Source organism: Bombina bombina, chromosome 3, assembly GCF_027579735.1.
Source record: "Bombina bombina isolate aBomBom1 chromosome 3, aBomBom1.pri, whole genome shotgun sequence".
Lineage (NCBI taxonomy): Eukaryota > Metazoa > Chordata > Amphibia > Anura > Bombinatoridae > Bombina > Bombina bombina.
Genome location: NC_069501.1, coordinates 969143459 through 969167149, shown reverse-complemented (window position 1 = coordinate 969167149; position 23691 = coordinate 969143459). Strand labels below are relative to the sequence as shown.

The following is a 23691-nucleotide window of genomic DNA, read 5'->3' as shown; positions in this document are numbered from 1 at the left end:
TGATGTTCTTCTCATAAATTCTCTTGGCATTCTTTTAGAATTCCTAGAATTTTACAGTTTCTTCAGCATGGTTTAGATAAGGGTTTGTCTGCAAGTTCCTTGAAAGGACAAATCTCTGCTCTTTCTCTTTCACAGAAAAATTGCTATTCTTCCTGATATTCATTGTTTTGTACAGGCTTTGGTTCGTATTAAGCCTGTCATTAAATCAATCTCTCCTCCTTGGAGTCTTAATTTGGTTTTGAAAGCTTTACAGGCTCCTCCGTTTGAGCCTATGCATTCTCTGGACATTAAATTACTTTCTTGGAAAGTATTGTTCCTTTTGGCCATCTCTTCTGCTCGAAGAGTTTCTGAATTATCTGCTCTTTCTTGTGAGTCTCCTTTTCTGATTTTTCATCAGGATAAGGCGGTCTTGTGGACTTCATTTACATTTTTACCTAAGGTTGTGAATTCCAACAACATTAGTAGAGAAATTGTTGTCCCTTCATTGTGTCCTAATCCTAAGAATTCTCTGGAGAGATCTTTACATTCTTTGGATGTGGTAAGAGCTTTGAAATATTGTGTTGAAGCTACTAAAGATTTCAGAAAGACTTCTAGTCTATTTGTTATCTTTTCTGGTTCTAGGAAAGGTCAGAAGGCTTCTGCCATTTCTTTGGCATCTTGGTTAAAGCTTTTGATTCATCATGCTTATTTGGAGTCGGGTAAATCCCCGCCTCAGAGGATTACGGCTCATTCTACTAGGTCAGTTTCTACTTCCTGGCCTTTTAGGAATGAAGCTTCTGTTGATCAGATTTGCAAAGCAGCAACTTGGTCTTCTTTGCATACTTTTACTAAATTCTACCATTTTGATGTTTTTTCTTCTTCAGAAGCAGTTTTTGGTAGAAAAGTACTTCAGGCAGCTGTTTCAGTTTGATTCTTCTGCTTATAATTTCATTTTTTTTCTTTATAAGATTAAAACTTTTGATTTGGGTTGTGGATAAATTTTTCAGCGGAATTGGCTGTCTTTATTTTTATCCCTCCCTCTCTAGTGACTCTTGTGTGTAGTGCCACATCTTGGGTATTTGCTATCCCATACGTCACTAGCTCATGGACTCTTGCCAATTACATGAAAGAAAACATAATTTATGTAAGAATTTACCTGATAAATGCATTTCTTTCATATTGGTCCATGAGAGCCAACCATTTTATGGTGGTTATGTTTTTTTTGTATAAAGCACAATTATTCCAATTCCTTGTTGATGCTTTCGCTCATTTCTTATCACCCCACTTCTTGGCTATTCGTTAAACTGAATTGTGGGTGTGGTCGGGGGTGTATTTATAGGCATTTTGAGGTTTGGGAAACTTTGCCCCTCCTGGTAGGAATGTATATCCCATACGTCACTAGCTCATGGACTCTTGCCAATATGAAAGAAATTAATTTATCAGGTAAATTCTTACATAAATTATGTTTTTTCTATGGGACTTCCATAGCACTGATATTACGAGTTTGTCCTGGGAGGCCAAAAAGTGAGCGGTACAGCCTCTACCTCCAAGATTCGTAACGCATTCTAAAGTCAGTAGTTATGAGTTTTACACTACAACGCTGTAGCATAAAACTCATAACTAAAGTGCAAAAAAGTACACTAACACCCATAAACTACATATTAACCCCTATAGCAAACACTATAATAAAACTTTTAACACCTAATCTGCCGCTCCAGACATCGCCGCCACTCGAATAAACATATTAACCCCTAAACCGCTGCACTCCCGCCTCGCAAACACTAGTTAAATATTATTAACCCCTAATCTGCCTCTTCATCCGACGGACTAACGACGAATGAAGGTACCTTTAAATGACGTCATTCAAGATGGTAAGGTAGAAAAAATCCTATTGGCTAATTGGATCAGCCAATAGGATTGAGCTTGCATTCCATTGGCTGATTGGAACAGCGCCGCGCCGGAAGGATGAAGATAGAAGATGCCATCTGGATGAAGACTTCTGCCCATCTGGAGGACCACTTCTGCCCGTCTGGAGGACCACTTCTGCCGGCTTCGTTGAGGACATCTTGCCGCTTGGATGAAGACTTCTCCCGGTAAGTGGGGTTAGTAAGTGGGGTTAGTGTTAGAATTTTTTAAGGGTGTATTGGGTGGGTTTATTTTTTAGGTTAGGGCTTTGGGCCTGCAATAGAGCTAAATGCCCTTTTAAGGGCAATGCCCATCCAAATGCCCTTTTCAGGGCAATGGGGAGTTTAGGTATTTTTAGTTAGGCTTTTATTTGGGGGGTTGGTTGTGTGGGTGGTGGGTTTTACTGTTGGAGGGGTTGTTTGTATTTCTTCTTACAGGTAAAAGAGCTGATTTCTTTGAGGCAATGCCCCGCAAAAGGCCCTTTTAAGGGCTATTGATAGTTTAGTTTAGGCTAGGTTTTTTTTATTTTGGGGGGCTTTTTTTTATTTTGATAGGGCTTTTATATTAGGTGTAATTAGTTTAAATATCTTGTAATTTTTTTATTTTATTATGTAATTTAGTGTGTTTTTTTTGTGATTTAGCTAATTTATTTAATTGTATTTAATTCAGGTAATTTATTTAATTGTAGTGTAGTGATAGGTGTTAGTGTAACTTAGGTTAGGTTTTATTTTACAGGTAAATTTGTATTTATTTTAGCTAGGTAGTTATTAAATAGTTAATAACTATTTAATAACTATTCTACCTAGTTAAAAGAAATACAAACTTGCATGTAAAATAAAAATAAACCCTAAGCTAGATACAATGTAACTATTAGTTATATTGTTGAGGTTTTATTTTACAGGTAAATTTGTATTTATTTTAGCTAGGTAGTTATTAAATAGTTAATAACTATTTAATAACTATTCTACCTAGTTAAAATAAATAAAAACTTGCATGTAAAATAAAAATAAACCCTAAGCTAGATACAATGTAACTATTAGTTATATTGTTGCTAGCTTAGGGTTTATTTTATAGGTAAGTATTTAGTTTTAAATAGGAATTATTTAGGTAATAATAGTAATTTTTATTTAGATTTATTTAAATTATATTTAAGTTAGGGGGATGTTAGGGTTAGATTTAGGTTTAGAGGTTAATAAATTTAGAATAGTGGCTGCGACGTTGGGGGCGGCAGATTAGGGGTTAATAAGTGTAGGTAGGTTGCTGCGACATTGGGGGCGGCAGAATAGAGGTTAATAAATATAATGTAGGTGTCAGCGATGTTGGGGGCAGCAGATTAGGGGTTAATAAATATATTGTAGGTGGCGGTGATGTCCGGAGCGGCAGATTAGGTGTTAATAAGTATAATGTAGGTGGCAGCGATGTTGGGGGCAGCAGATTAGGGGTTAATTAGTGTAAGATTAGGGGTGTTTAGACTCAGGGTTCATGTTAGGGTGTTAGGTGTAAACATAACTTTAATTTCCCCATAGGAATCAATGGGGCTGCGTTACTGAGATTTACGCTGCTTTTTTGCAGGTGTTAGACTTTTTCTCAGCCGGCTCTCCCCATTGATGTCTATGGGGAAATTGTGCACTAGCACGTACGACCAGCTCACCGCTGACTTAAGCAGCATTGGTATTGGAGTGCGGTATGGAGCACAAGTTTGCTCTATGCTCACTTCTTGCCTTTTAACGCCGGGTTTGTAAAAACCTGTAATACCAGCGCTGCAGGTGAGCAGTGAGAAAAAAACTGCACAGTAGCACCGCATAGCTCATAACGCAAAACTCGTAATCTGGCCGAATCTTTTTTCTGACATATTCAGGCGACAGTGTCTGATATTGTGTTTAGACAAGACCAGTAGATACTAAACACTTATACATGATAACATGAGAGTTCTGTGACTGTTTAAGGCTATTCAGTACTATACACTTTCAAAACAAACTAATTTTCCCAATATTTTGCTACCATACAGTAAATAAGTATATAATGTTACAATAGCTACAATAGTATTGTGTGCTTTATCTAGCCAACAAACATTAACAAGTTTAAAATTAGTATTAGCACAAATCCAACTCACATCATCCCAGCTGCAATCAGGTTCCAGAGTAGGTGTTGCCAGCTTCAACATGTTCTTAAATGCAGCTTCCTTCCGCTTAAACTTACGTGCTTCCTCCTTCCCCCGCTCGCGTTCTCGTGCCTCAGCTTTCTCCAGCAACTAGGCCAAATCAAACAACTGTGTGAATCTTATGACTTAAACCACCCAATACTGCTCATCCTTTCTTAGCCATTGTCACTCACACTATTAAATGTCAGTTTAATGTTTCCTGCATCCAATGTTGCGGCTCGCTTGTCAAAACTGATTACGTGAGCAAAGTCTTCAAAAGTAGTATTCACCTCCACACTGAAGTTCCGATCCTGGGTAAGAGAGAAGAGAAAAAGAGTCCTATGTCAACAAAAATTATGATACAACAATTACAACAGCTAAAGGCAATCACAAGAGAATGGCAGAAAAGAAATCCAAGCAATATAGTTCTCACAATGTCTGCAGAGTTTAACCTCTTGACTGCTTAAAAGAGTTGCAACACATTGCTAAGAAATGCATAGCTAATGCCTCTATCAACCAAAGGGTTAAAAAATGTGAGGTTGTACATTAAGCCAAATGATTATCATTTCACACTTCAGAACCTGAGTACGATGAGTGTGTTATTTGTTCAGAGCATAATAAACAAAACACACTGGGCAAGATTACAAGTCACGCGGCAAATCAGTTGCGAAAACACTGCACACGTTATGGCTTTTTCGCATTTGGAGTTGCGCAGCTATTACAAGTTGAAAAATAACTTCTCTAAACAGCCAAATTGCGTGCACATATTCCCCATAGAGGTCAATGGAGAAGACAAACAGAAAGAAAAAAAACACAAAAACCCTAATATAACGTATTCTCGTTGAAAAGTGTGCATGAAAATGCGAATATTTCATATTGCAAAAATGTTTTTGTAACGGGATATTTTCTATTTATTTCTTAATAAATAATTCTCTATATATGTGATGATTTTTTGACTGATATAGCTATTTATAGTGAGATATGTATACGATTATATACTGTATACAGTATGTCTATATATCTTGAGATCTATATGCGAATATCGCTTTGAAAATCCCTCTGAGATATTGTTTAATGTGCATAAGATTGTGATGTAAAATCGTTTCATTATCTCCATAAACATATCTCTATACATATAAATGCATGTTTCTTTATGTATGTGTATGTATGTCAATGTAAAATCCCTGCTTTTTAGCCCTTATAACTTTTGTGTGCAATATTTTTTTTAAATCATTTTCATTAGACAGTGTTAATATGAGTGTAATTGTACTTTGTAATGTATTTTTGAAGTGTTTCGTTAAAACTTTTATGTTGCGCAAAACTGTTAACTACAGCTCGTCGAGCACGGAAAAGATTTTTGCGGAAAAGGCAAATGCGCGCGCACAATCGCGATTTTTCAAAACTAGTAATGGCTGCGCAATGGAAATTGATTGCGAATAGACCACATTGCGCGCAGAAAACTCATAACGCGCTTATCTTGCCCTATAAGAGGTAATAGTAATCGATGCTCTAAATCTCCCTCCCATGCTCTTATAGGTTGCAGGGCTCAGGCTTTAAAGGGACATTTAGTCAACAGTTTTTATTATAGGATTTCAATATATTAATAAAAAAACTTGTTCTTGTCCTAAATAAATCAATGATTTCTTGTCAAACATGCAGAGACATTTCAATCTCCACCAGTAATGCAAAGGCTGTGGACTTTATCAGCAAGTGAGGATTAGTAGGTAGTAAAAACTAGAACCGCAGTTTAAAGCAGAACACAGCCACTGACTATTGCTGCTGATTGGCTCAACATCTGTTTTCATGCTACTCCCAAACATATATATAAATATACGTTTAACCCCTTTGCGGGGGGTTAGACACATAGGGGCCCATTTATCAAAGGGCTTGCGGACCTGATCCGACACTGCGGATCAGGTCCGCAAGACCTCGCTAAATGCGGAGAGCAATACGCTCTCCACATTTAACATTGCACCAGCAGCTCACAAGAGCTGCTGGTGCAACGCCGCCCCCTGCTGACTCGCGGCCGCCAGCAGGGAGCTGTCAATCAACCCGATCGTATTCGATCGGGTTGATTTCCGGCGGTTCCTGTCCGCCTGCTCAGAGCAGGCGGACAGGGTTATGAAGCAGCGGTCTTTAGACCGCTGCTTCATAACTTGTGTTTCTGGCGAGTCTGAAGACTCGCCAGAAACACGGCCCTTCAAGCTCCATACGGAGCTTGATAAATGGGCCTGATAGAATTGCATGGCCAAGAAATTAAATATTTGCACTAGAATGGAATCTGTTGGCGCTCTACAAATACCTGATAATAATAATAATATGTGTGTATTCAACATGTGTAAATGCTGCTATCTCAAATCCATTATAAAAAATGTTTGAGTACAATGTTTCTTTAATGGGCTACACGAGCCAAACCACCAGAATTAATTTTTGTTAAGGTGAGATAAAACTCAAACCTGAAATGCACTTGAATGTATTTCAGTTTTCGGAAGCATTTTTCTGTACACAATTGTTTTACCAGAAATGCTTCAAGTAAAAGTTCTCACTGTTTTTTTTTTTTTTTTTTTTTTTTTTTTTTTTTTAAATAATTTTTTATTTTTTGAAATAGATAAATGAACATAAGAGCTTCAAGAGCATATATGTAACTGACAAAGGTACATAATACGGCACTTGTAAAACATTACAAAGTATGGAACAATTACATATAAGAAAAGCATAATAGAAAATGCTGGGTGTCAAGGTCCATTGTCTGTTAATCTCCCAAACTTTCCCGCCACCTCTCAGGGTGGGAGTGTTAGAGGCCAGAATCCACAAGGAGACAGACATTGTTTTAGTAGTCCAGAAAAAAAAAAAATCAGCATTTTCCTGTGTAATATAAAGGTTATGTCATAGCTGTTCACCTCAAAATCACAAAATAACCATTGGATATTGGAAATCAAATATATTAATCAACCATACTGAGATTATATCAAGTTGTTAAACAGGAAAAAAGAAGAAAAAGAAAGAGAAAAAAAAAAAAAAAAAAAAAAAAAAAAAAAAAAGGGGGGGGGGAGTGGGGTGTGTGGGAGGAAGGTTGTGGGGGAAGAGGGCAGGGGGGAAAGGGGTTCATTCGAGGGAAGGGAATAGGAGGCTGGATGGACAAATTTGGTCATGTAGTGTTAGAAAAGACCAGGGGTAGGGAGCCATGGGTCTCCCGCACTTTTGGTAGTGAGAGTCATTTCGGGCCGTACGCCCAGATCTTGACCTGGAGGTCCATTGAACCATGAATGTGGGAAACATAGGATTCCATTTTCTTGATAAAATGTAAGATGTCAGTCACTTGCTCCCAGGAGGGTGAAACGCGCTGTAGCCACATACGGGCCATAGCTAATTTAACGGCCAGGAATAGGTAAATACAGAACAGTCTTTGCGGCAGGGGCAGCTGCCTGGGCAAAATGTGAAAGAGACAGATACTTGGTGATATGGGTAACTTAATACCCTCTGAAGAACAAAACTGGATTGCCTCTTGCCACAACGGCTGGATATGTGGGCAAGACCACCAGATGTGTTGGGGGGTTCCCAAATCCTCGCATCCCCTCCAGCATTTAGGTGAGTGAATAGACGAGATTTTAAAAAGGCGGACTGGAGTCATGTGCCATTGGAGAACAATCTTGAGGAACAACTCGTACAAAGTTGTACAATGTATAGCTTTTTTGGTGAGTTGGACTGCAACTCGCCATTGTTGTGGTTCGTGCGTAACCGCTAAGGAGGATTCCCATCGTCGGATTGGGGGGGATTTGTAGAAGACTGGGGGATTCATGAGTACAAGATATGAAATAGATAGTAGTCGAGCAGGGGGGGACGAGGAGTCCCATCTTACCTCCCAACTAGTTTTGGTTCTCGGGGGGCCTTTATCAAAGCCCCATGAGATGATGAGGCTGCGTAGTCTCCAGAACTCAAAATGCAAGAGGAGGGGTGGATTATACTTCCGAATAAAATCTTGAAAAGTGAGCAGTTTATCTCCTACATAGAGGTCTGCTATTTTGGTTAGATTCAAAGCAAGCCATAAATTAGGATGAGAATCCGGCAGTGCTAGTAACAACCCTCTCAATGAGTGAGATGGCGAAGGGTGAGGTGCTATAGACGGAAGGTTGCGGATCTTGTCCCAAAATTTCAAATTTGATTTTACAATAGAGTTAGCCAAAAGGGTAGAAGGCCTGGAATGTCTGGGGATCCACAACAGATCTCTCAGGGTGTACCCTGTTGGAAGGGATGCCTGTTCAATTTCGGCCCACCGGCTCTCCAAGGTCGCGTTCCATTGAGTTACGTGAGACAATCTGGCTGCTTCATGGTATTTTAAAATATTAGGGGCAGCTGCTCCACCCGCCAGCAAAGGCTGTTGTAGGATGTTAGTAGCTAATCTTGGGATCTTGTTACGCCATATGAATTTATTGCACAACTGCTGAAATTTGTAGATTGTAGGTCTAGGGATTGGGATAGGTAACGATCGAAATAGATATGTAAGTTTCGGGAGGAGGCTCATTTTGAAAGCTGCTATCCGGCCCAGCCAGGACAATGATGGAACATTCCATGTACCAGTAGTTTTTTCGATGTTAGATAATAGGGGGGTAAAGTTTAGATCAATCATCTCTAGGATATTATGGGATAAATAAACCCCAAGGTGTTTAATATGTGATGTAGACCACGAGAACTTGTATGTGCTCTTTAGCACATTGAGGGTCTCTTCCGAGATGTTGATTGCATAAGCTTCTGTTTTGAGAACATTTAGCTTATAATAGCTAACTAGGGTGAACTTATCCAACAGGGAGAACAAGTGGGGGAGAGAAGCAAGAGGGTCAGATATAAGTACTGTTAAATCATCGGCGAACAGAGCCGTCTTCTGCTCTGTGTGGTGTATACTGACCCCATTAATTTGGGGGCAGGATCGGATAGCTTCAGCTAGGGGTTCCATCACAAGGGCAAATATGAGTGGGGACAATGGGCACCCCTGTCTCGTGCCATTCGTTATCAAAAAAGATTTGGAGCAGAATCCCAGGCCCTTAACCACTGCCGACGGAGTAGAATACAAAGCCGCAACCGCCGTGATAAAAGGGTCCGGAAGACCGAATCTTCGTAAGACGGCAAACATATATTCCCAGTTCACCCTGTCGAAGGCTTTCTCAGCGTCTAACGACAGGGTGACACAGGGTAGGCGCGATCTATGGGCCTCAAAGTAGATATTCAGGAGTCTTCGAGTGTTATCCGGACCCTGACGTTGCAGGATAAAGCCCACTTGGTCAGAGTCAACCAATATAGGTAGTAAAGAGTTAAGGCGCGCTGCCAAAATCTTGGCATAAAGCTTGACATCGAGGTTCAGCAATGAGATTGGCCTATAGCTTCCGCATAATGTCGAGTCCTTCCCTTGTTTCGGAATGGTGATAATAGTGGCCTGTAAGAATTCAGCCGGGAAGGTTCCCCGCGCACTTGCCAGTGAAAAAAGACGTCTCAAGATAGGGATCAGCTGGGCTTGAAATTTTTTATAGAATAAGTCCGAAAAACCATCCGGCCCCGGCGATTTGAAAGCTTTGAGGGATTTGATAGCCCTCTTAATTTCCGTTAGTGAGATGGGACTCTGTAAGGAGTCAATGCGGTCCTGAGGTACCGAAGGAAGATTTAATGAGGCTAGGAATGTGTCAATAATTTCAGGCGTTGGGGGGAGAGTCGAGTCTCCCTGATTCAAATTATAGAGGGAAGCATAATAGTCCGCGAAGGCGTTGCCAATGTCTTTAGGTTTTGTAATACATTGCCCGTTTACCTTCAACGAGGGGATACGTGCTGCTGCGGTTTTTTGGCGTAGCCTATTAGCAAGTAGTCTGTCGGCTTTATTACCTTTGTGGTAATAGATTTCTTTAAGCCGCAAGAGCCTCATGGCTGACCTCTCGGTCTCCAGTGTAACTATCCGTGTCTTGAGGTCCGCTAACTGTTTAGTCAGCGCAACTGTGGGATTTATCTTATGCTCCTCAGAGATCTTGCGGAGACTTATAGTGAGCTGTGCCAGGGTTTCCCCTCTATGCTTTTTCTCGGCTGCTGCTATTTTTATGAATGACCCCCGAATGTACGCCTTCAACGCGGCCCACAAAGTGAAGTCATCTACTTCATTGGTATCATTTAAAGATAGAAATTCCGCAAGCTCCCTGGCAATAGAGGCTTCTATTCCAGGAGCAGTGAATAGATGAGGGGGTAACCGCCACGTTGAGGAACGATGGAGTTCCGTAGGGGAGCGTAGACTAAGATACACAGGGTCGTGATCTGACCAAGAGCATTGGGGGATCCAGGCTCGAGTCACACTGTCCAAGAGAGTTGGATCGCAAAAGAAGAAGTCTAATCGCGAATAAGAACGGTGCACCGACGAAAAGTAGGTGTAGTCGCGAGCCGAAGAATTAAGGGCACGCCATGCGTCAAACAGATTAAACTGAGAAATCAAGTTCCTAAATTTGTGCGATAGTTCAGCAACTGGTTTTATTGATTTGCGGGTCGTATCCGACCGCCTATCTAAGTGGGGATCCCACACAACATTGAAATCTCCAGCGAGAAGCAACAGACCATGACGCAAAGCCTCCAATTTCTGGAGAAATTTACGAAGTGAGCGGATATGTTGTTTGTTGGGTCCATAGTAAGAGGCCAATGTATACATAACCCCATCCAACTTACAAACCAGAATTAAAAATCTACCCTGGGGGTCAGAGTCAACAAAAATACTCTCATAGGAGATATCTTTATGTATGAGAATAGCTGTTCCTCTTGATTTCTGGGAAAAGCTAGCAGTCTCAACTATTGGGTATAATTTAGATTGGATGGGTATTTTTGCGCCCTTTACCCAGTGAGTTTCCTGGAGGAAAACTAGGTGAGCTCCGGATTTTGCTAGAGACCTAAGGCAGATACTGCGTTTAGTCGGGGAGTTGAGCCCCCGCACATTATGGGTAACACAGCAGAATGGCATCATTCACTGGTATTTCTACTTATTATGGGCAGGAGTCGAAGGGGTTATTTAGTGGAAGTCGAGGATTGTTATGAAGGAAGGGGTATTTAAGGGAGGGCTGGTAGGGTAAGGGGTGGGTAGGGGGAGGGGAAGAGGGAGAGAGAGAAAAAAAAAAAAAAAAAAAAAAAAAAAAAAAAAAAAAAAAAGGGTAGTTAGAACTCAGTACGGTCCAAAAAAGAACTTAAAGGTAAGACCAATGGTATGAGCAATATCTGGGAAAGAGAAAACAAAACAAGACACACAGAAAACAAAAATATGAGCACGAAGGATGCGGTATATAAACAAGGTAAACCGCATATGTAGCCTCTGGAACACACTTCCAGAGTACTTTAAGTGGGGGGGGTAGCCAACGTGAGCTGGTAGCTTCAGTTAGTAACTGAACATGTGAGAGAGGGGAGTATGTAGCAAAGAAAAGGAGAGAGAGAGAAGTAAGGAGACAACAAGAGTCGAGGCAATGTGAGATGAGGGGAGGAGGGGGAGATAGCGTCTCTCCGGATCTAGGGAAAAAGAGCGGATGGGGGGGGGTTGAAAAGGGGAGAAGGAGAGAGAAAAAAAAAAAAAAAAAAAAAAAAAAAAGAAAAAAAAAAAGGGGGGGAGATAGATAGCTAGTCTAGTAGTAAGTTGTCAAGATGAAGGGAAAAGGAATAAAGACATGGAGTGGAGGTTAAACGTGGGTTATGAACGCTAGACCCACACTAGCGACTTGTAAACATCAACATAGTAGTAATAACCAAGTGAAAAGAACACCAATGCCAGTCGCGCTACACCATGTCTCAGCGATGCTGCAATTTAATGAAAGGACACAAGCCCACTATAGGATAGATAGGCTTAATGGATTAGCAACGGCTAAGACAGTGTACGACACAAGATGGCATGAGTGTTGTATTATGTATCAACTAGGGTAAAATTAAATTATAAAACAGATAACATGTACAAAATAACAGTGCGCAGAAGGGTATCACAAACATAGGTGTTCCAATCAGTATTAAATCCAAACTTGGTAGTAGATTGCCAATATATGGCTGCCCCACCCTCCAAGAAAAATATAACACATTAGCAATGATATACTTACAAGTACATACTTAGAAAGCTTAAGTGCACACCCAAGCCTTGGTCAAAATTTGAGAGTGCCAGGCTCACCCTAATGACTTGCAAACATGAACATACTATTAATAACCCGAACGGAAAGAACAAATATGCCAATTGTGCTACACCATATCTCAACAACGCAGAGAACTACAGATAGTGCACAATCCTATCATAGGATAAATAAGTTTAGTAGTCTAGCAGTGGTCAAGGCAGTGTGCAACACAAGATGGCATATACATTATGACATGTGTTGCTAGGAAAACAGTGCATGTATAGACCAAATAACATAGGTGAGATAGCAGGACTTGTGAGGGTATCGCATCCACAAATATCCCAATCAATGGGAGCCCTGGTAGGGGGATCACCAGTATGAGATAACCCCATCAATTAAATAAAACATAGCACATCAACATTGACATATTTACAGATACATTCTTAGAAATTTAGGTGTATTCCTGAGTCTTAGTTGAAATGTGATAGGGTATAGCTGTTGAAAGGGGGATAAGGTGGGAGGGAGAGAAGAAAAAAAAAAAAAAAAAAAAAAAAGGGGGAAAGGGGCCTGTGGGATGGGTAGGGTATAGAAGGTAGATCAACAAGAGTACTTGTAATACATAGATATGACATTAGAATTTGTAATAAGAGTATAGACCATGTGTGAGCTATAGGTGTAGGACTATTAGTTCTCACTGTTTTAATGAACACTTTTACTGTGTACAGAGAATATGTAAACATGCTGCATGCACAGTAAAAGCTATAAATGAGCTAGTGATAACTTTTAATAGAATAATTTTAGCTAAGATGTTTATGAAAAAAATGTTTTTTGTGTCCCTTTAAGAACTTTACTTACATAACTTAAAATTGTATTAATTTTTACCAAAACAGCAAAGTTTTTAAAAATAAATACAAACTTAATTTAATAAGCTGTTGTTCGTTCCTGAGAGAGCGCTTGTCTTTCTGTACAAAACTAGGCTAAAAGAGGCTGCTCCTGGGTGGTAAAACACCATGGAACAAGCTACTGAGCTGCTGTTCGTTCCTGGTAGAGCATTTCTCTTTCTGTATGTATCTGTGTATGACCCTAGGGAAGTCTCCCTAAGGGTGATGCCCAATGTGCTTAGAGGAATATAAATGCATTTCAATGACAAGGCCCAAAGAAGACCTGAAATGGTGGTCTGGGGTTGCCATGTTCTTTGTTCAGCCAAGGATTACCTGGTATTTAGGGGCTGGACTGACCTTATTAGGCGGAATCAGACTGATACACTTCAAGAAAGTTCTTCTCTGAGAAAAGCACAATTAGGCTAAAAGAGGCTGCTCTCAGGTGATAAATTGCCATAGAGAGCACTTCTCTTCCTATATGTACTTCATATAATAAACTCTGATCACTGAATAAAAATGATCATAGTCAATAATTTTCCCTTTTCACTTTAAAACTAATTTAGATCTAAATACAGGTCTGATCCCAGCAGAGCCTTAACAAATGGTTGCTCATCTGGAAGCTCTGCAAACCTATTGTAAAGTAACACAGACAGGGCCTAAAACTGTCCCTTCAGGGGACTTGCAGAAAAGTCCTTCTCCAGTTCATCCTGGAGAACAGAATAAGTAGGTCCTCCACACCTTATGATAGATGCGACAAGCAAACCAGCTTACGAGCTTGAATGAGTGTAAAAATAACTCTCTCAGAAACCCCTCTCTTGACTAGGACTAAGCGTTCAATCTCTACGCAGTCAGCCTCAGAGACTCTAGACACTGATGAACAAAGAGACCTTGGTCAGCAGATCCCTGCGACAAGGTAACTTCCACGGAGGAGATGATGACATCCCCACTAGATCCGTGAAACCATATACTTCACGGCCAAGACGGAGCAGTCAGTATCACTGACGCCTGCTTGACTCGAGCCACTACACTAGGAAGTAGTGTTAACGGTCGGAAAGGATAAATTAAATTGAACCTCCAAGGCACCGCTAATGCATCTTTTAGCTCCGCCTAAGGATCCCTGTACCTCGACCCCTATCTGGGTAGCTTGATATTGAGATGTTATAAGATCTTCCTCTTGCAAATCTCTGCAAACGATCGGGATGGAGAGACCATTCTCCCGGATGAAAGGATTGTCTGCTGAGGAAATCCGCTTCCCAGTTGTCCTCACCTGGAATGTGGATCGCTGACAGTGAACAAATGCGGGTCTCCCCACCCCAGAATCCAAGATACTTCCCTCAAAACTAGGGAGCTTCTCGTTCCCCCCTGATGGTTGATGTAAGCCACCAAAGATATATTGTTTGATTGGAATCTGATTAACTGGGACGAACCCAGCAGAGGCCAAGCCTTCAGAGCATCTATATGTATAGATCCAAAATAAGATCAGGAGGGAGCTTTACCTCCTGAGACCTAGGCCCTGTGCCTTCCTGGCATCCCAAACAGCTCCCCATCCTGACAGACTCGCAACCGTAGTCACAATCACCCAGGATGGTCTTGAGACGGACGTCCCTCAGGACAAGTGATCCGGACAAAACCACCAAGAGAGCGATTCTCCCGATTGGTTGTCCAGAGAAATCTGTTGAAACAGATCCGAATGATCGCCGTTCCACTAGTTTAGCATGCGCAGTTGAAAACCTGCCAAAGGAAATTGACACCATGAGACCAATCACCTACAAACACTGAGCAACAGATGACCTTAAGGAGATCTGGAGGCAAAACATGTTGAAACTAGCTTGCAACGTGTCTGGTCTGTTAGAAATAGTCTCATGTCTATGGAGAATATTATAGTACCTGAGAATTCTACCCTGGTACTTGATATAAGAGAACTCTCTCTAGATTATCTGCCATTCATGGGAACGAAGAAGACAGAGGAGATATTACGAATGGCCCACTCTTCAAAACATTTCTTGACCAAACGGAAGGGCAATAAACTGGAAGTTCTGGTCCAGGAATGCAAACCTTCGGAACTTGAGATGGTCCTTGAGGACTGGTACGAGCAGGGAGCATTCTTCAGATCTATCGTGGTCATGAACTACCCCTCTCAAACGAGGGGAAGAATGGACCTTATTGTATCCATCTTAAATGAGGGGACATTTAATAGCCTGTTTAAGCACTTTAGGTCCAGAATCGCACGGAAAGTCCCCTCCTTCTTAGGGACCACGAAAAGGTTGGAATAGTATCCCAAACCTCTAACTGCGATAGGTACCGGGACAATAATTTCTAGAGGACAGATCCCGTACACACCCCAGAAAGGCTTCCCTCCTTTCTGGTCAGGAAGACAGGAGGAATCTGCCCTTGGGTAGCTGAGACTTAAAACCTATCTTGTAAACCCTGAGCTATGATCTCCAGGAACCATGGATCCTGTTCGCCATCTAACAGGAGCAGGGAAGGATAAGGTACCACCCTGTCCTCAAACTCTATCTAATTTAGGAATTAAAGGTTCATCAGGCAATTTGGCCTCTGAAACCTCTGAATTCGCCAAAAAGTTTCTTTAGAAGAAAGCGCAAATTCCTAAACTAAAGTCTGGTTCCTCCGCAGCCGGAGGTTTAGAGGCAGCAGATTCCGACCCAGAATGTTCATACTCTGAAGTCTGAACTGCGCAAAAACGTCTAGTGAAAAAAAGGCCCCCTTCAGATGGAGGATCAGCAATGCTACGGGAAAACGGCATGTGTAGAGATATAAGAATGTAGGGTACGCACCTAATTGGACGACAACTCCTCAGAAGTGGACGGCTCCGTGGATTTAAACATGTTTAATATTGTTACATTATAAAGGCATATGGAACATAATTGAGAGGGCGGAACTAAGGCCTCCTCACCATTTAAACAGGAATTACTCATTAGGAATGCAACAGAATCCTCAATCACTAGTGCAATAACCAGAGAACTAGAGAAATAAAACATCTTATTTTATAAAAAAAAAAAACGGCACCCTTATACCCCAATGGCTTGGGCACTCACCACCTCCTATGACCCAGACAGTACAGAGATTTATGACTCCTCTCTGATAGACACCCGGTCAGGAAAAAGGGAATTAATCACATGCTGCACAATGCAGGACCATCCCTGCTATGAGAAAGCACACCAAGCTTGTAAGCTGCATGGCTCTCAAAGTGAAAGTGAAACCTGTATATTCCATAACAGCCTATGAGCCCATAACATGTCACTCATAAAAGCAGCATAAAATCAAATAAACATATAAGATTATTCCCCCCTGTTCAATAATCCCCCTAAGGAGATATTAACCCTTGATTCTATACAGATAAAAGGAGTTACACTGTGACCCTGTCTTCTTGCGTTATCACACATGTATAAAATATGAAACTATCTTACCAGAATCTACGACGTGGAACAGGAACACAGCCCTTCAAGTGTGACAGATAGTACCATCGCTTCTGACATGGACTTGAGTGAAGAAAGCAGGCAGGGAAACTCGTCAACGCTGATTGCCTATGGAGCTGTTAATATGAGTCGGGATGGTTTCGCAGAAAGACTCTCCCTTCATCTCCGGACTCTTTCATCCATGCTCTCACTGAGAAGCTGACAGGACTACTTAAAACTCCAGTCCCATCTCGAAGAGTACTACCCTCCATAAGAGACTACTCCGAAATCTTCTAACACTTCTCTGCCAACCTCCTGTGATGAAAGGCAAAGAATGACTGGGGTTATGAGGAAGTTGGGGGGGGGGGGTTTGAGCCTTTGGCTGGGGTGTCTTTGCCTCCTCCTGGTGGCCAGGTTCAGTATTTCCCACAAGTAAGGAATGCAGCTGTGGACTCTTCCCATATTAAGATGGAAATGTCCTGCAGTAACCCAATAAGGATTAGGACACACTAGGTTTCTAGATTGGCTACAGAATTACCTTCAGAATATCTTTAATGATTTTCTTTTCATCATGGAATCGAGCCTTCAGATCTTCTACATAGAATTTGAACAGATCTAATGGAGTGGAACCTGAGGTAGGAGCAAATAATAAGGAGCTTTACACGTGTAACAGACCAGCAGACATGAACCAAAGAAATAAAATATGTTTACATGGAAATGAAGTGTCAAACACACAGTAGTCTAGGGTCAATACTCTTAAAATGACATAATCTAATGGATTAGAGCATGTAATTTGACTATAATGACCCTTTAAGGAAATCAGAAGCATAAAGCTTTGTGGCAAAATGTATTAAAGGATCATTAAATACAGTATTATTGAATAATTAACAAGTTTATAGAAAAAAGAGAACACAATAGAACTTACTTTGATTTTCAAACAGTAGTAGATTTGTTTGTCAAATTTCAAAGTTAGTTACATTTTCCTTCCTACTGCATCACGTTACAGCCATCGGCCAATCACAAAATGCAGATACTTATATACTGTGAATTCTTGCACATGCTCAGTAGGAGCTGGTGCCTCAAAAAGTGTAAATATAAAAAGATTGTGCCCATTTTAGATAATGGAAATTTGTTTAAAATGTTATGCTCTGTCTGAATCATAAAATTTAAATTTTGACTTTACTGTCCCTTTAAGCCATTCATATTATGTGATGCAGAAGAGATAACCGAGGCTTAATGCTATTGAGGGTTTGGAAACCACCCTACAAATATTTACTGATACACTGTTGTGTCTTTTGCAAGTTCACAACTTTTTATTTTAATAACTAATTGTTCATGTTTCATATAAAAGATTAACCCACTAAACAGATCAATCCACAACAGAAAGGAAAATGTAAAGGATAAGCAAAAATTGATGGTAACTTTAAAGAGACACTGAACCCAAATTTTTTCTATCGTTAGATAGAGCATACAATTTTAAGCAACTTTATAATTTACTCCTATTATCAAATTATTTTCATTCTCTTGGTATCTTTATTTGAAATGCAAGAATGTAAGTTTAGATGCCGGCCCATAATTGGTGAACACACTGTGTTGTTCTTGCTGATTGGTGGGTAAATTCACCTACCAATAAACAAGTGCTTTCCATGGTGCTGAACCAAAAAAATAGCTTAGATGCCTTCTTTTTCAAATAAAGAAAGCAAGAGAACAGAAAAAAAATGATAATAGGAGTAAATTAGAAAGTTGTTTAAAATTGCATGCTTTATCTGAATCACGAAAGAAAAAATTTGGGTTCAGTGTCCCTTTAAACATAAAAAAGTCTGTTACTAGAAAGAAGTGCTGTATTTTGCAAACAAAGAAAAAATAAACATGAAAGACTCATGGTATTTACCTTACATACATATACAATTGAAAAACTGTTACCTGTCTGCCCCAACATATTACAAAAACGATAGTCTGAGCTGACTGATGGGTATAGCTCCATCCATGTAGACATAGAATGTAATTGACCTGTCTCATGTAACTCATCTAGAAAAACCTTAAAAAAAATAAAAAATAAAAAATTAAAATCATTCCCGCATGAATGTCAACATATTATTTCCTATGGGCTATTAAATCATTGGGGGGTAGTTATCAAGCCGTCTACTTTTCTGCCTTCGCCGGCCCAATACGCCCGCCTAAGCTCGCCTACCTTCACCGCTGCGGACCTTGAATACGTTCGCCTAAGTTATCAAATAAAGCTGTCAAAAAGCCGCGGGGCGATGAACAGCGGACTGTGAGAGTTATCACTCATCCAATCTCGCTGCTCTTCGGCTTTTTCCCAGCTTTATTGCTAGCCTGTCACTAAGCACTCACACTAAACTACACTGTTCTACCCCCTATACCGGCGCCCCCGGAGCCTCCCGCAACTTAATAAAGTTACTAACCCCTAAACCGCCGCTCCTAGACCCTGCCGCAACTCTGATAAATGTATTAACCCCTAAACCGCCGCTCCCGGACACCGCTGCCACCTACAGTATACCTAGTAACCCCTATCCTGCCCCCCCTATAACGTTGCCCTCTATAATAAAATTATTAACCCCTACCCTGCTGATCCCGCACCTCGCCGCAACTAAATAAATAGTTTAACCCCTAAAACCGCCGCTCCCTGAACCCACCGCAACCTATATTAAACCTATTAACCCCTATCCTGCTCCCCCTACACCGTCGTCACCTATAATAAATTTATTAACCCCTATCCTGCCCCCACTACACCGTCGTCACCTATAATAAATTTATTAACCCCTATCCTGCCCCCCACTACACCGCCGCCACTGTAATAAAATTATTAACCCCTAAACCTAAGTCTAACCCTAACCCTAACGCCCCCCTAACTTAAATATTAATTAAATAAATCTAAATAATATTTCTATTATTAACTAAATTAATCCTATTTAAAACTAAATACTTACCTTTAAAATAAACCCTAATATATAATAATTATATTGTAGCTATCTTAGGATTTATTTTTATTTTACAGGCAACTTTCAATTTATTTTAACTAGGTACAATAGCTATTAAATAGTTATTAACCATTTAATAGCTACCTAGCTAAAATAAACTGAAATTTACCTGTAAAATAAATCCTAACCTAAGTTATAATTACACCTAACACTACACTATACTTTAATAAATTATTCCTATTTAAAACTAAATACTTACCTGTAAAATAAACCCTAATATAGCTACAATATAAATAATAATTATATTGTAGCTATTTTAGGATTTATATTTATTTTACAGGTAACTTTGTATTTATTTTAGCTAGTTAGAATAGTTATTAAATAGTTATTAACTATTTAATAACTACCTAGCTAAAAGATCCAATCAGCCAATCAGATTGAGCTCGCATTCTATTGGCTGATCGGAACAGCCAATAGAATGCGAGCTCAATCTGTAATTATAACTTAGGTTAGGATTTATTTTACAGGTAAATTTCAGTTTATTTTAGCTAGGTAGCTATTAAATGGTTAATAACTATTTAATAGCTATTGTACCTAGTTAAAATAAATTGAAAGTTGCCTGTAAAATAAAAAATAAACCCTAAGATAGCTACAATATAATTATTATTTATATTGTAGCTATATTAGGGTTTATTTTAAAGGTAAGTATTTAGTTTTAAATAGGATTAATTTAGTTAATAATAGAAATATGATTTAGATTTATTTAATTAATATTTAAGTTAGGGGGCGTTAGGGTTAGTGTTAGACTTAGGTTTAGGGGTTAATAATTTTATTGTAGTGGGGGGCAGGATAGGGGTTAATAAATTTATTATAGGTGGCGACGGTGTGGGGGGGGCAGATTAGGGGTTAATAAGTTTAATATAGGTTGCGGCGGGTTCAGGGAGCGGCGGTTTAGGGGTTAATACATTTATTATAGTTGCGGTGGGCTCCGGGAGCGGCGGTTTAGGGGGTAATAACTTTATTTAGTTGCGGCGGTGTAGGAGGGCAGATTAGGGGTGTTTAGACTCGGGGTACATGTTAGGGTGTTAGGTGCAGACAGCTCCCATAGAAATCAATGGGATGTCTGTCAGCAGCGAACTTGTACTTTCGCTATGGTCAGACTCCCATTGATTCCTATGGGATCCGCCGCCTCCAGGGGTGGCGGTTTGAAAACCAGGTACGCTGGGCCGTAAAAGTGCCGAGCGTACCTGCTAGTCATTTGATAACTAGCAAAAGTAGTGAGATTGTGCCGCACTTGTGTGCGGAACATCTGGAGTGACGTAAGAATCGATCTGTGTCGGACTGAGTCCGGCGGATCGAAGTTTACGTCACAAAATTCTACTTTTGCCGGTCTCGAGCCTTTGATAACTAAGGCGAATCAGCCTCGCCACAAATACGCTGCGGAATTCCAGCGTATTTGAGGTTGACGGCTTGATAACTACCCCCATTGTCTTCACTTTTGAGTGACATTATATGAAGCAGAAGATTTCCAGAACGTTTAGGCAGGAACTTCAAAAAGACTTGCTCCCCTCTCCAGTTTAACCATTCGGCCTGGCAAACAGAGAAAGAGAAAAGGAAATGGAGAGAACCACCCTAGAAAGATAAAACCAATACAAGACAATAAACTAGGAGGGGCAGGTTCTCAAGGTGCAGTTACTCAGAAAAGTGAAAATGGGATTTAAAGTGAAATACAAGAATTCTGTTTTCTTTTACACTCACTGTGATCACCAATAGCGCAGGAGTGACCACTGGGTCAGTATTAAAGCAATGAGATTAAACAAATGTGAGGGCATATTTGTCTGGAGAAAAACTACCTCAGAAAACAACTGTTTCTTGCAAACGCAGCCTCAGTAGGGACTAAAAACACACAGAGGCCTACATCTCTCAGGAAATCTGAAATGAAGAGTAAAGCAGGAAGAAAAGAGCCAATATAGGGCCGGACGTTTGGTCTTCAGTGAGCTGAAGTTTAATCGCGGTGCAGGAAATGGACATCACCTGGGGGGGTTAGAGCACTAGGGTTTGATGGTTTGATGGTAGCAGCACTATATATGAATAGATAGAATATGGATGTAAAAAGGTTTAAATTGAACAACAACCTGGTCATTGGTTTCAATTGCAATAATAAGTAATACACTTCACTGTCTGCTGCAGCACAAAACTGGTATCAGTACTAACATTGCTTCATCTGACAAGGAGCATATTAAAATAGCATTTAAGTACGTTTGGGACACTTTGCCAATGTGACTAATAGAGTGATTATGTTTTAAATTGTCCTACTAGTCGGTGTATTTCATGAAGTGCCAGTTTATAAATGAAGAGATTATTAACAAATAATTATAATTAATAAAGGGGATTGTTGTTGAACAATAGTGGGTATCACAGACTTACCTACTCTATGAACCAAATAACTAATACCTTCTTTTTTGCATATAATACTGTTCTAAATTTCTATTTAATAAATCGGCTTTTTAAAAACATAATTAGAATTTAATTTATTTTACTAGAGCTTTTGTATATTTTATTTATGGTTGGGGATGCACAACCATTATGTCTTTTACTGTCTTATAGAATTAAACTTGGGTGTGTTGGTGTTTTGTGGTATATAGATATATAAAACATTTTATATATATATATATATAATATATATATATATATATATATATATATATATATATATATATATAGTTTGCAGCTACTTTGTAAGAGTGTGGGGACTAATATTAAATACTGTTCTTCAATAGAATAAAAAATAAACTATGTAACTCAATAACAGTGCCATAATCTTGTGTTATGTTTAAGTAGATCCATTAAAAAAGGAATATCTAGATTAGGCATGTTTGTGGTAATTTGTCAAATTATTCTAAAGCTTTTAAAATTATGTAAAACAGGAAATAGATGATGATAAAAATGATATCTTATTAGATAGTTTCAGCATTATTTTTCCTAATTTAATTCCTTTAAATAAAATATATTTTCTGAACTCTAAGTATTTTATAAAAATTGTCTGCTATAATATTGTCTTATAAATTGACAAACTTATTTTAAAAAAAAAAACCACACACACATATATAAACACACAATAAATAAATCACATTTTACATGTCCGTTAGGCCACATTACATATTCTTTGCATTTAACATTTTTTTTATATCAGTAACTAATTTGGGTAATAGAAAGTTAAAACCAAGAATTTAGATGACAATTCAAAGGCACACAAGGTTACAAAATGTTTTAATACCTGAAAAGATTCCCTATTTTTCCGTTGCTGACGTCTCTCTCGAACTCTTGATTTTTCCTTTTCCACAGCCTCATCTTTTTCCAGACATCTGATGTGCTCCTCAAAGCAAATCAGGGCATCTTCTTTGTCCATATCTAAAAAAAAATCCATTACTTTTTAAGTTTTTTGCTATACAAATTTATACGATTTATATTCATCCCATAACAAAGTAATAGTAACAGAACAAAATTAAACCTTTAAGATTGCAAGTGAAAAGAGGCGCCTCATGGTTCAATAAGTAACTTCAACTTGATTAAGGTGTAAAATACACAATCAAACTCTCATGCTAAGGAGCACTAAAATAGTGCTAACAGGGCATACCGGATCCTCAGAGCTTTTAGGTAGACTATTAAAAACACATATACTGTACATGTTTTTAATAACTCAGCATTGGTTTTAAACATCAATCTGCTTCCTGTGTGTTCCTGGATCCAGCCGTTGGCCGGTGATGTGAAGGATCGTGGTCCGCCTGCAGTCAGCTGGTTTTGTGCTCTTGTTTGTTTCCTGAGATGTTAGGTGAGCCTAACGGACGGCTCTGAGGATCCAGTATGCCCTGTTAGCACTATTTAGTGCTCTTTAACTTGTGAGTGTGAGTGTGTATTTTTTACTTTTAGCAAGATGAAGTGACTTATTGCACAATGAGGCGCTTCTTTCTCTAACTATCTTTTCGATCTGGGCTCTGCACCCTGTTGCCTATAAGGACTGGAAGCTGGTGGTGTAGTTGCTTATATCTAGTGTGCGCCCTCCAATTGTTTGCTTCATAAAGATTGTTAAAAATGATCTGGAATTTTGAACACAAAAATAACTTATATTGTCTATATTTTAATATTGGATACAACTAGGTCTTTCACCATATTTCTTTTTTCTGTTTTTTTTCCATATCTTTATATGAGAGCAAAACACTACTGGAATATATTTTTTTTAAATTAATTTGCTATATATATATTTATATATTTATTTATATATATATATATGTGTGTGTGTATATATATATATATATATATATATATATA

General features: G+C 39.3%; 1 protein-coding gene across 4 annotated transcripts in view; it reads right to left on the bottom strand.

Moving 5' to 3' along the window:
• PRPF40B (pre-mRNA processing factor 40 homolog B) overlaps positions 1-23691 on the bottom strand; it is a 296834-nt gene that overhangs the window by 81483 nt on the left and 191660 nt on the right. For all 4 annotated transcript variants that reach the window (XM_053708036.1, XM_053708037.1, XM_053708038.1 and 1 more), the window contains 5 exons: positions 22640-22773; positions 18344-18458; positions 16959-17050; positions 4219-4335; positions 3998-4135 (listed from right to left, as the gene is read on the bottom strand). In XM_053708036.1, coding sequence (XP_053564011.1) covers positions 3998-4135; positions 4219-4335; positions 16959-17050; positions 18344-18458; positions 22640-22773 — 596 coding nt within the window. The remainder of the gene's footprint in view (positions 1-3997; positions 4136-4218; positions 4336-16958; positions 17051-18343; positions 18459-22639; positions 22774-23691) is intronic.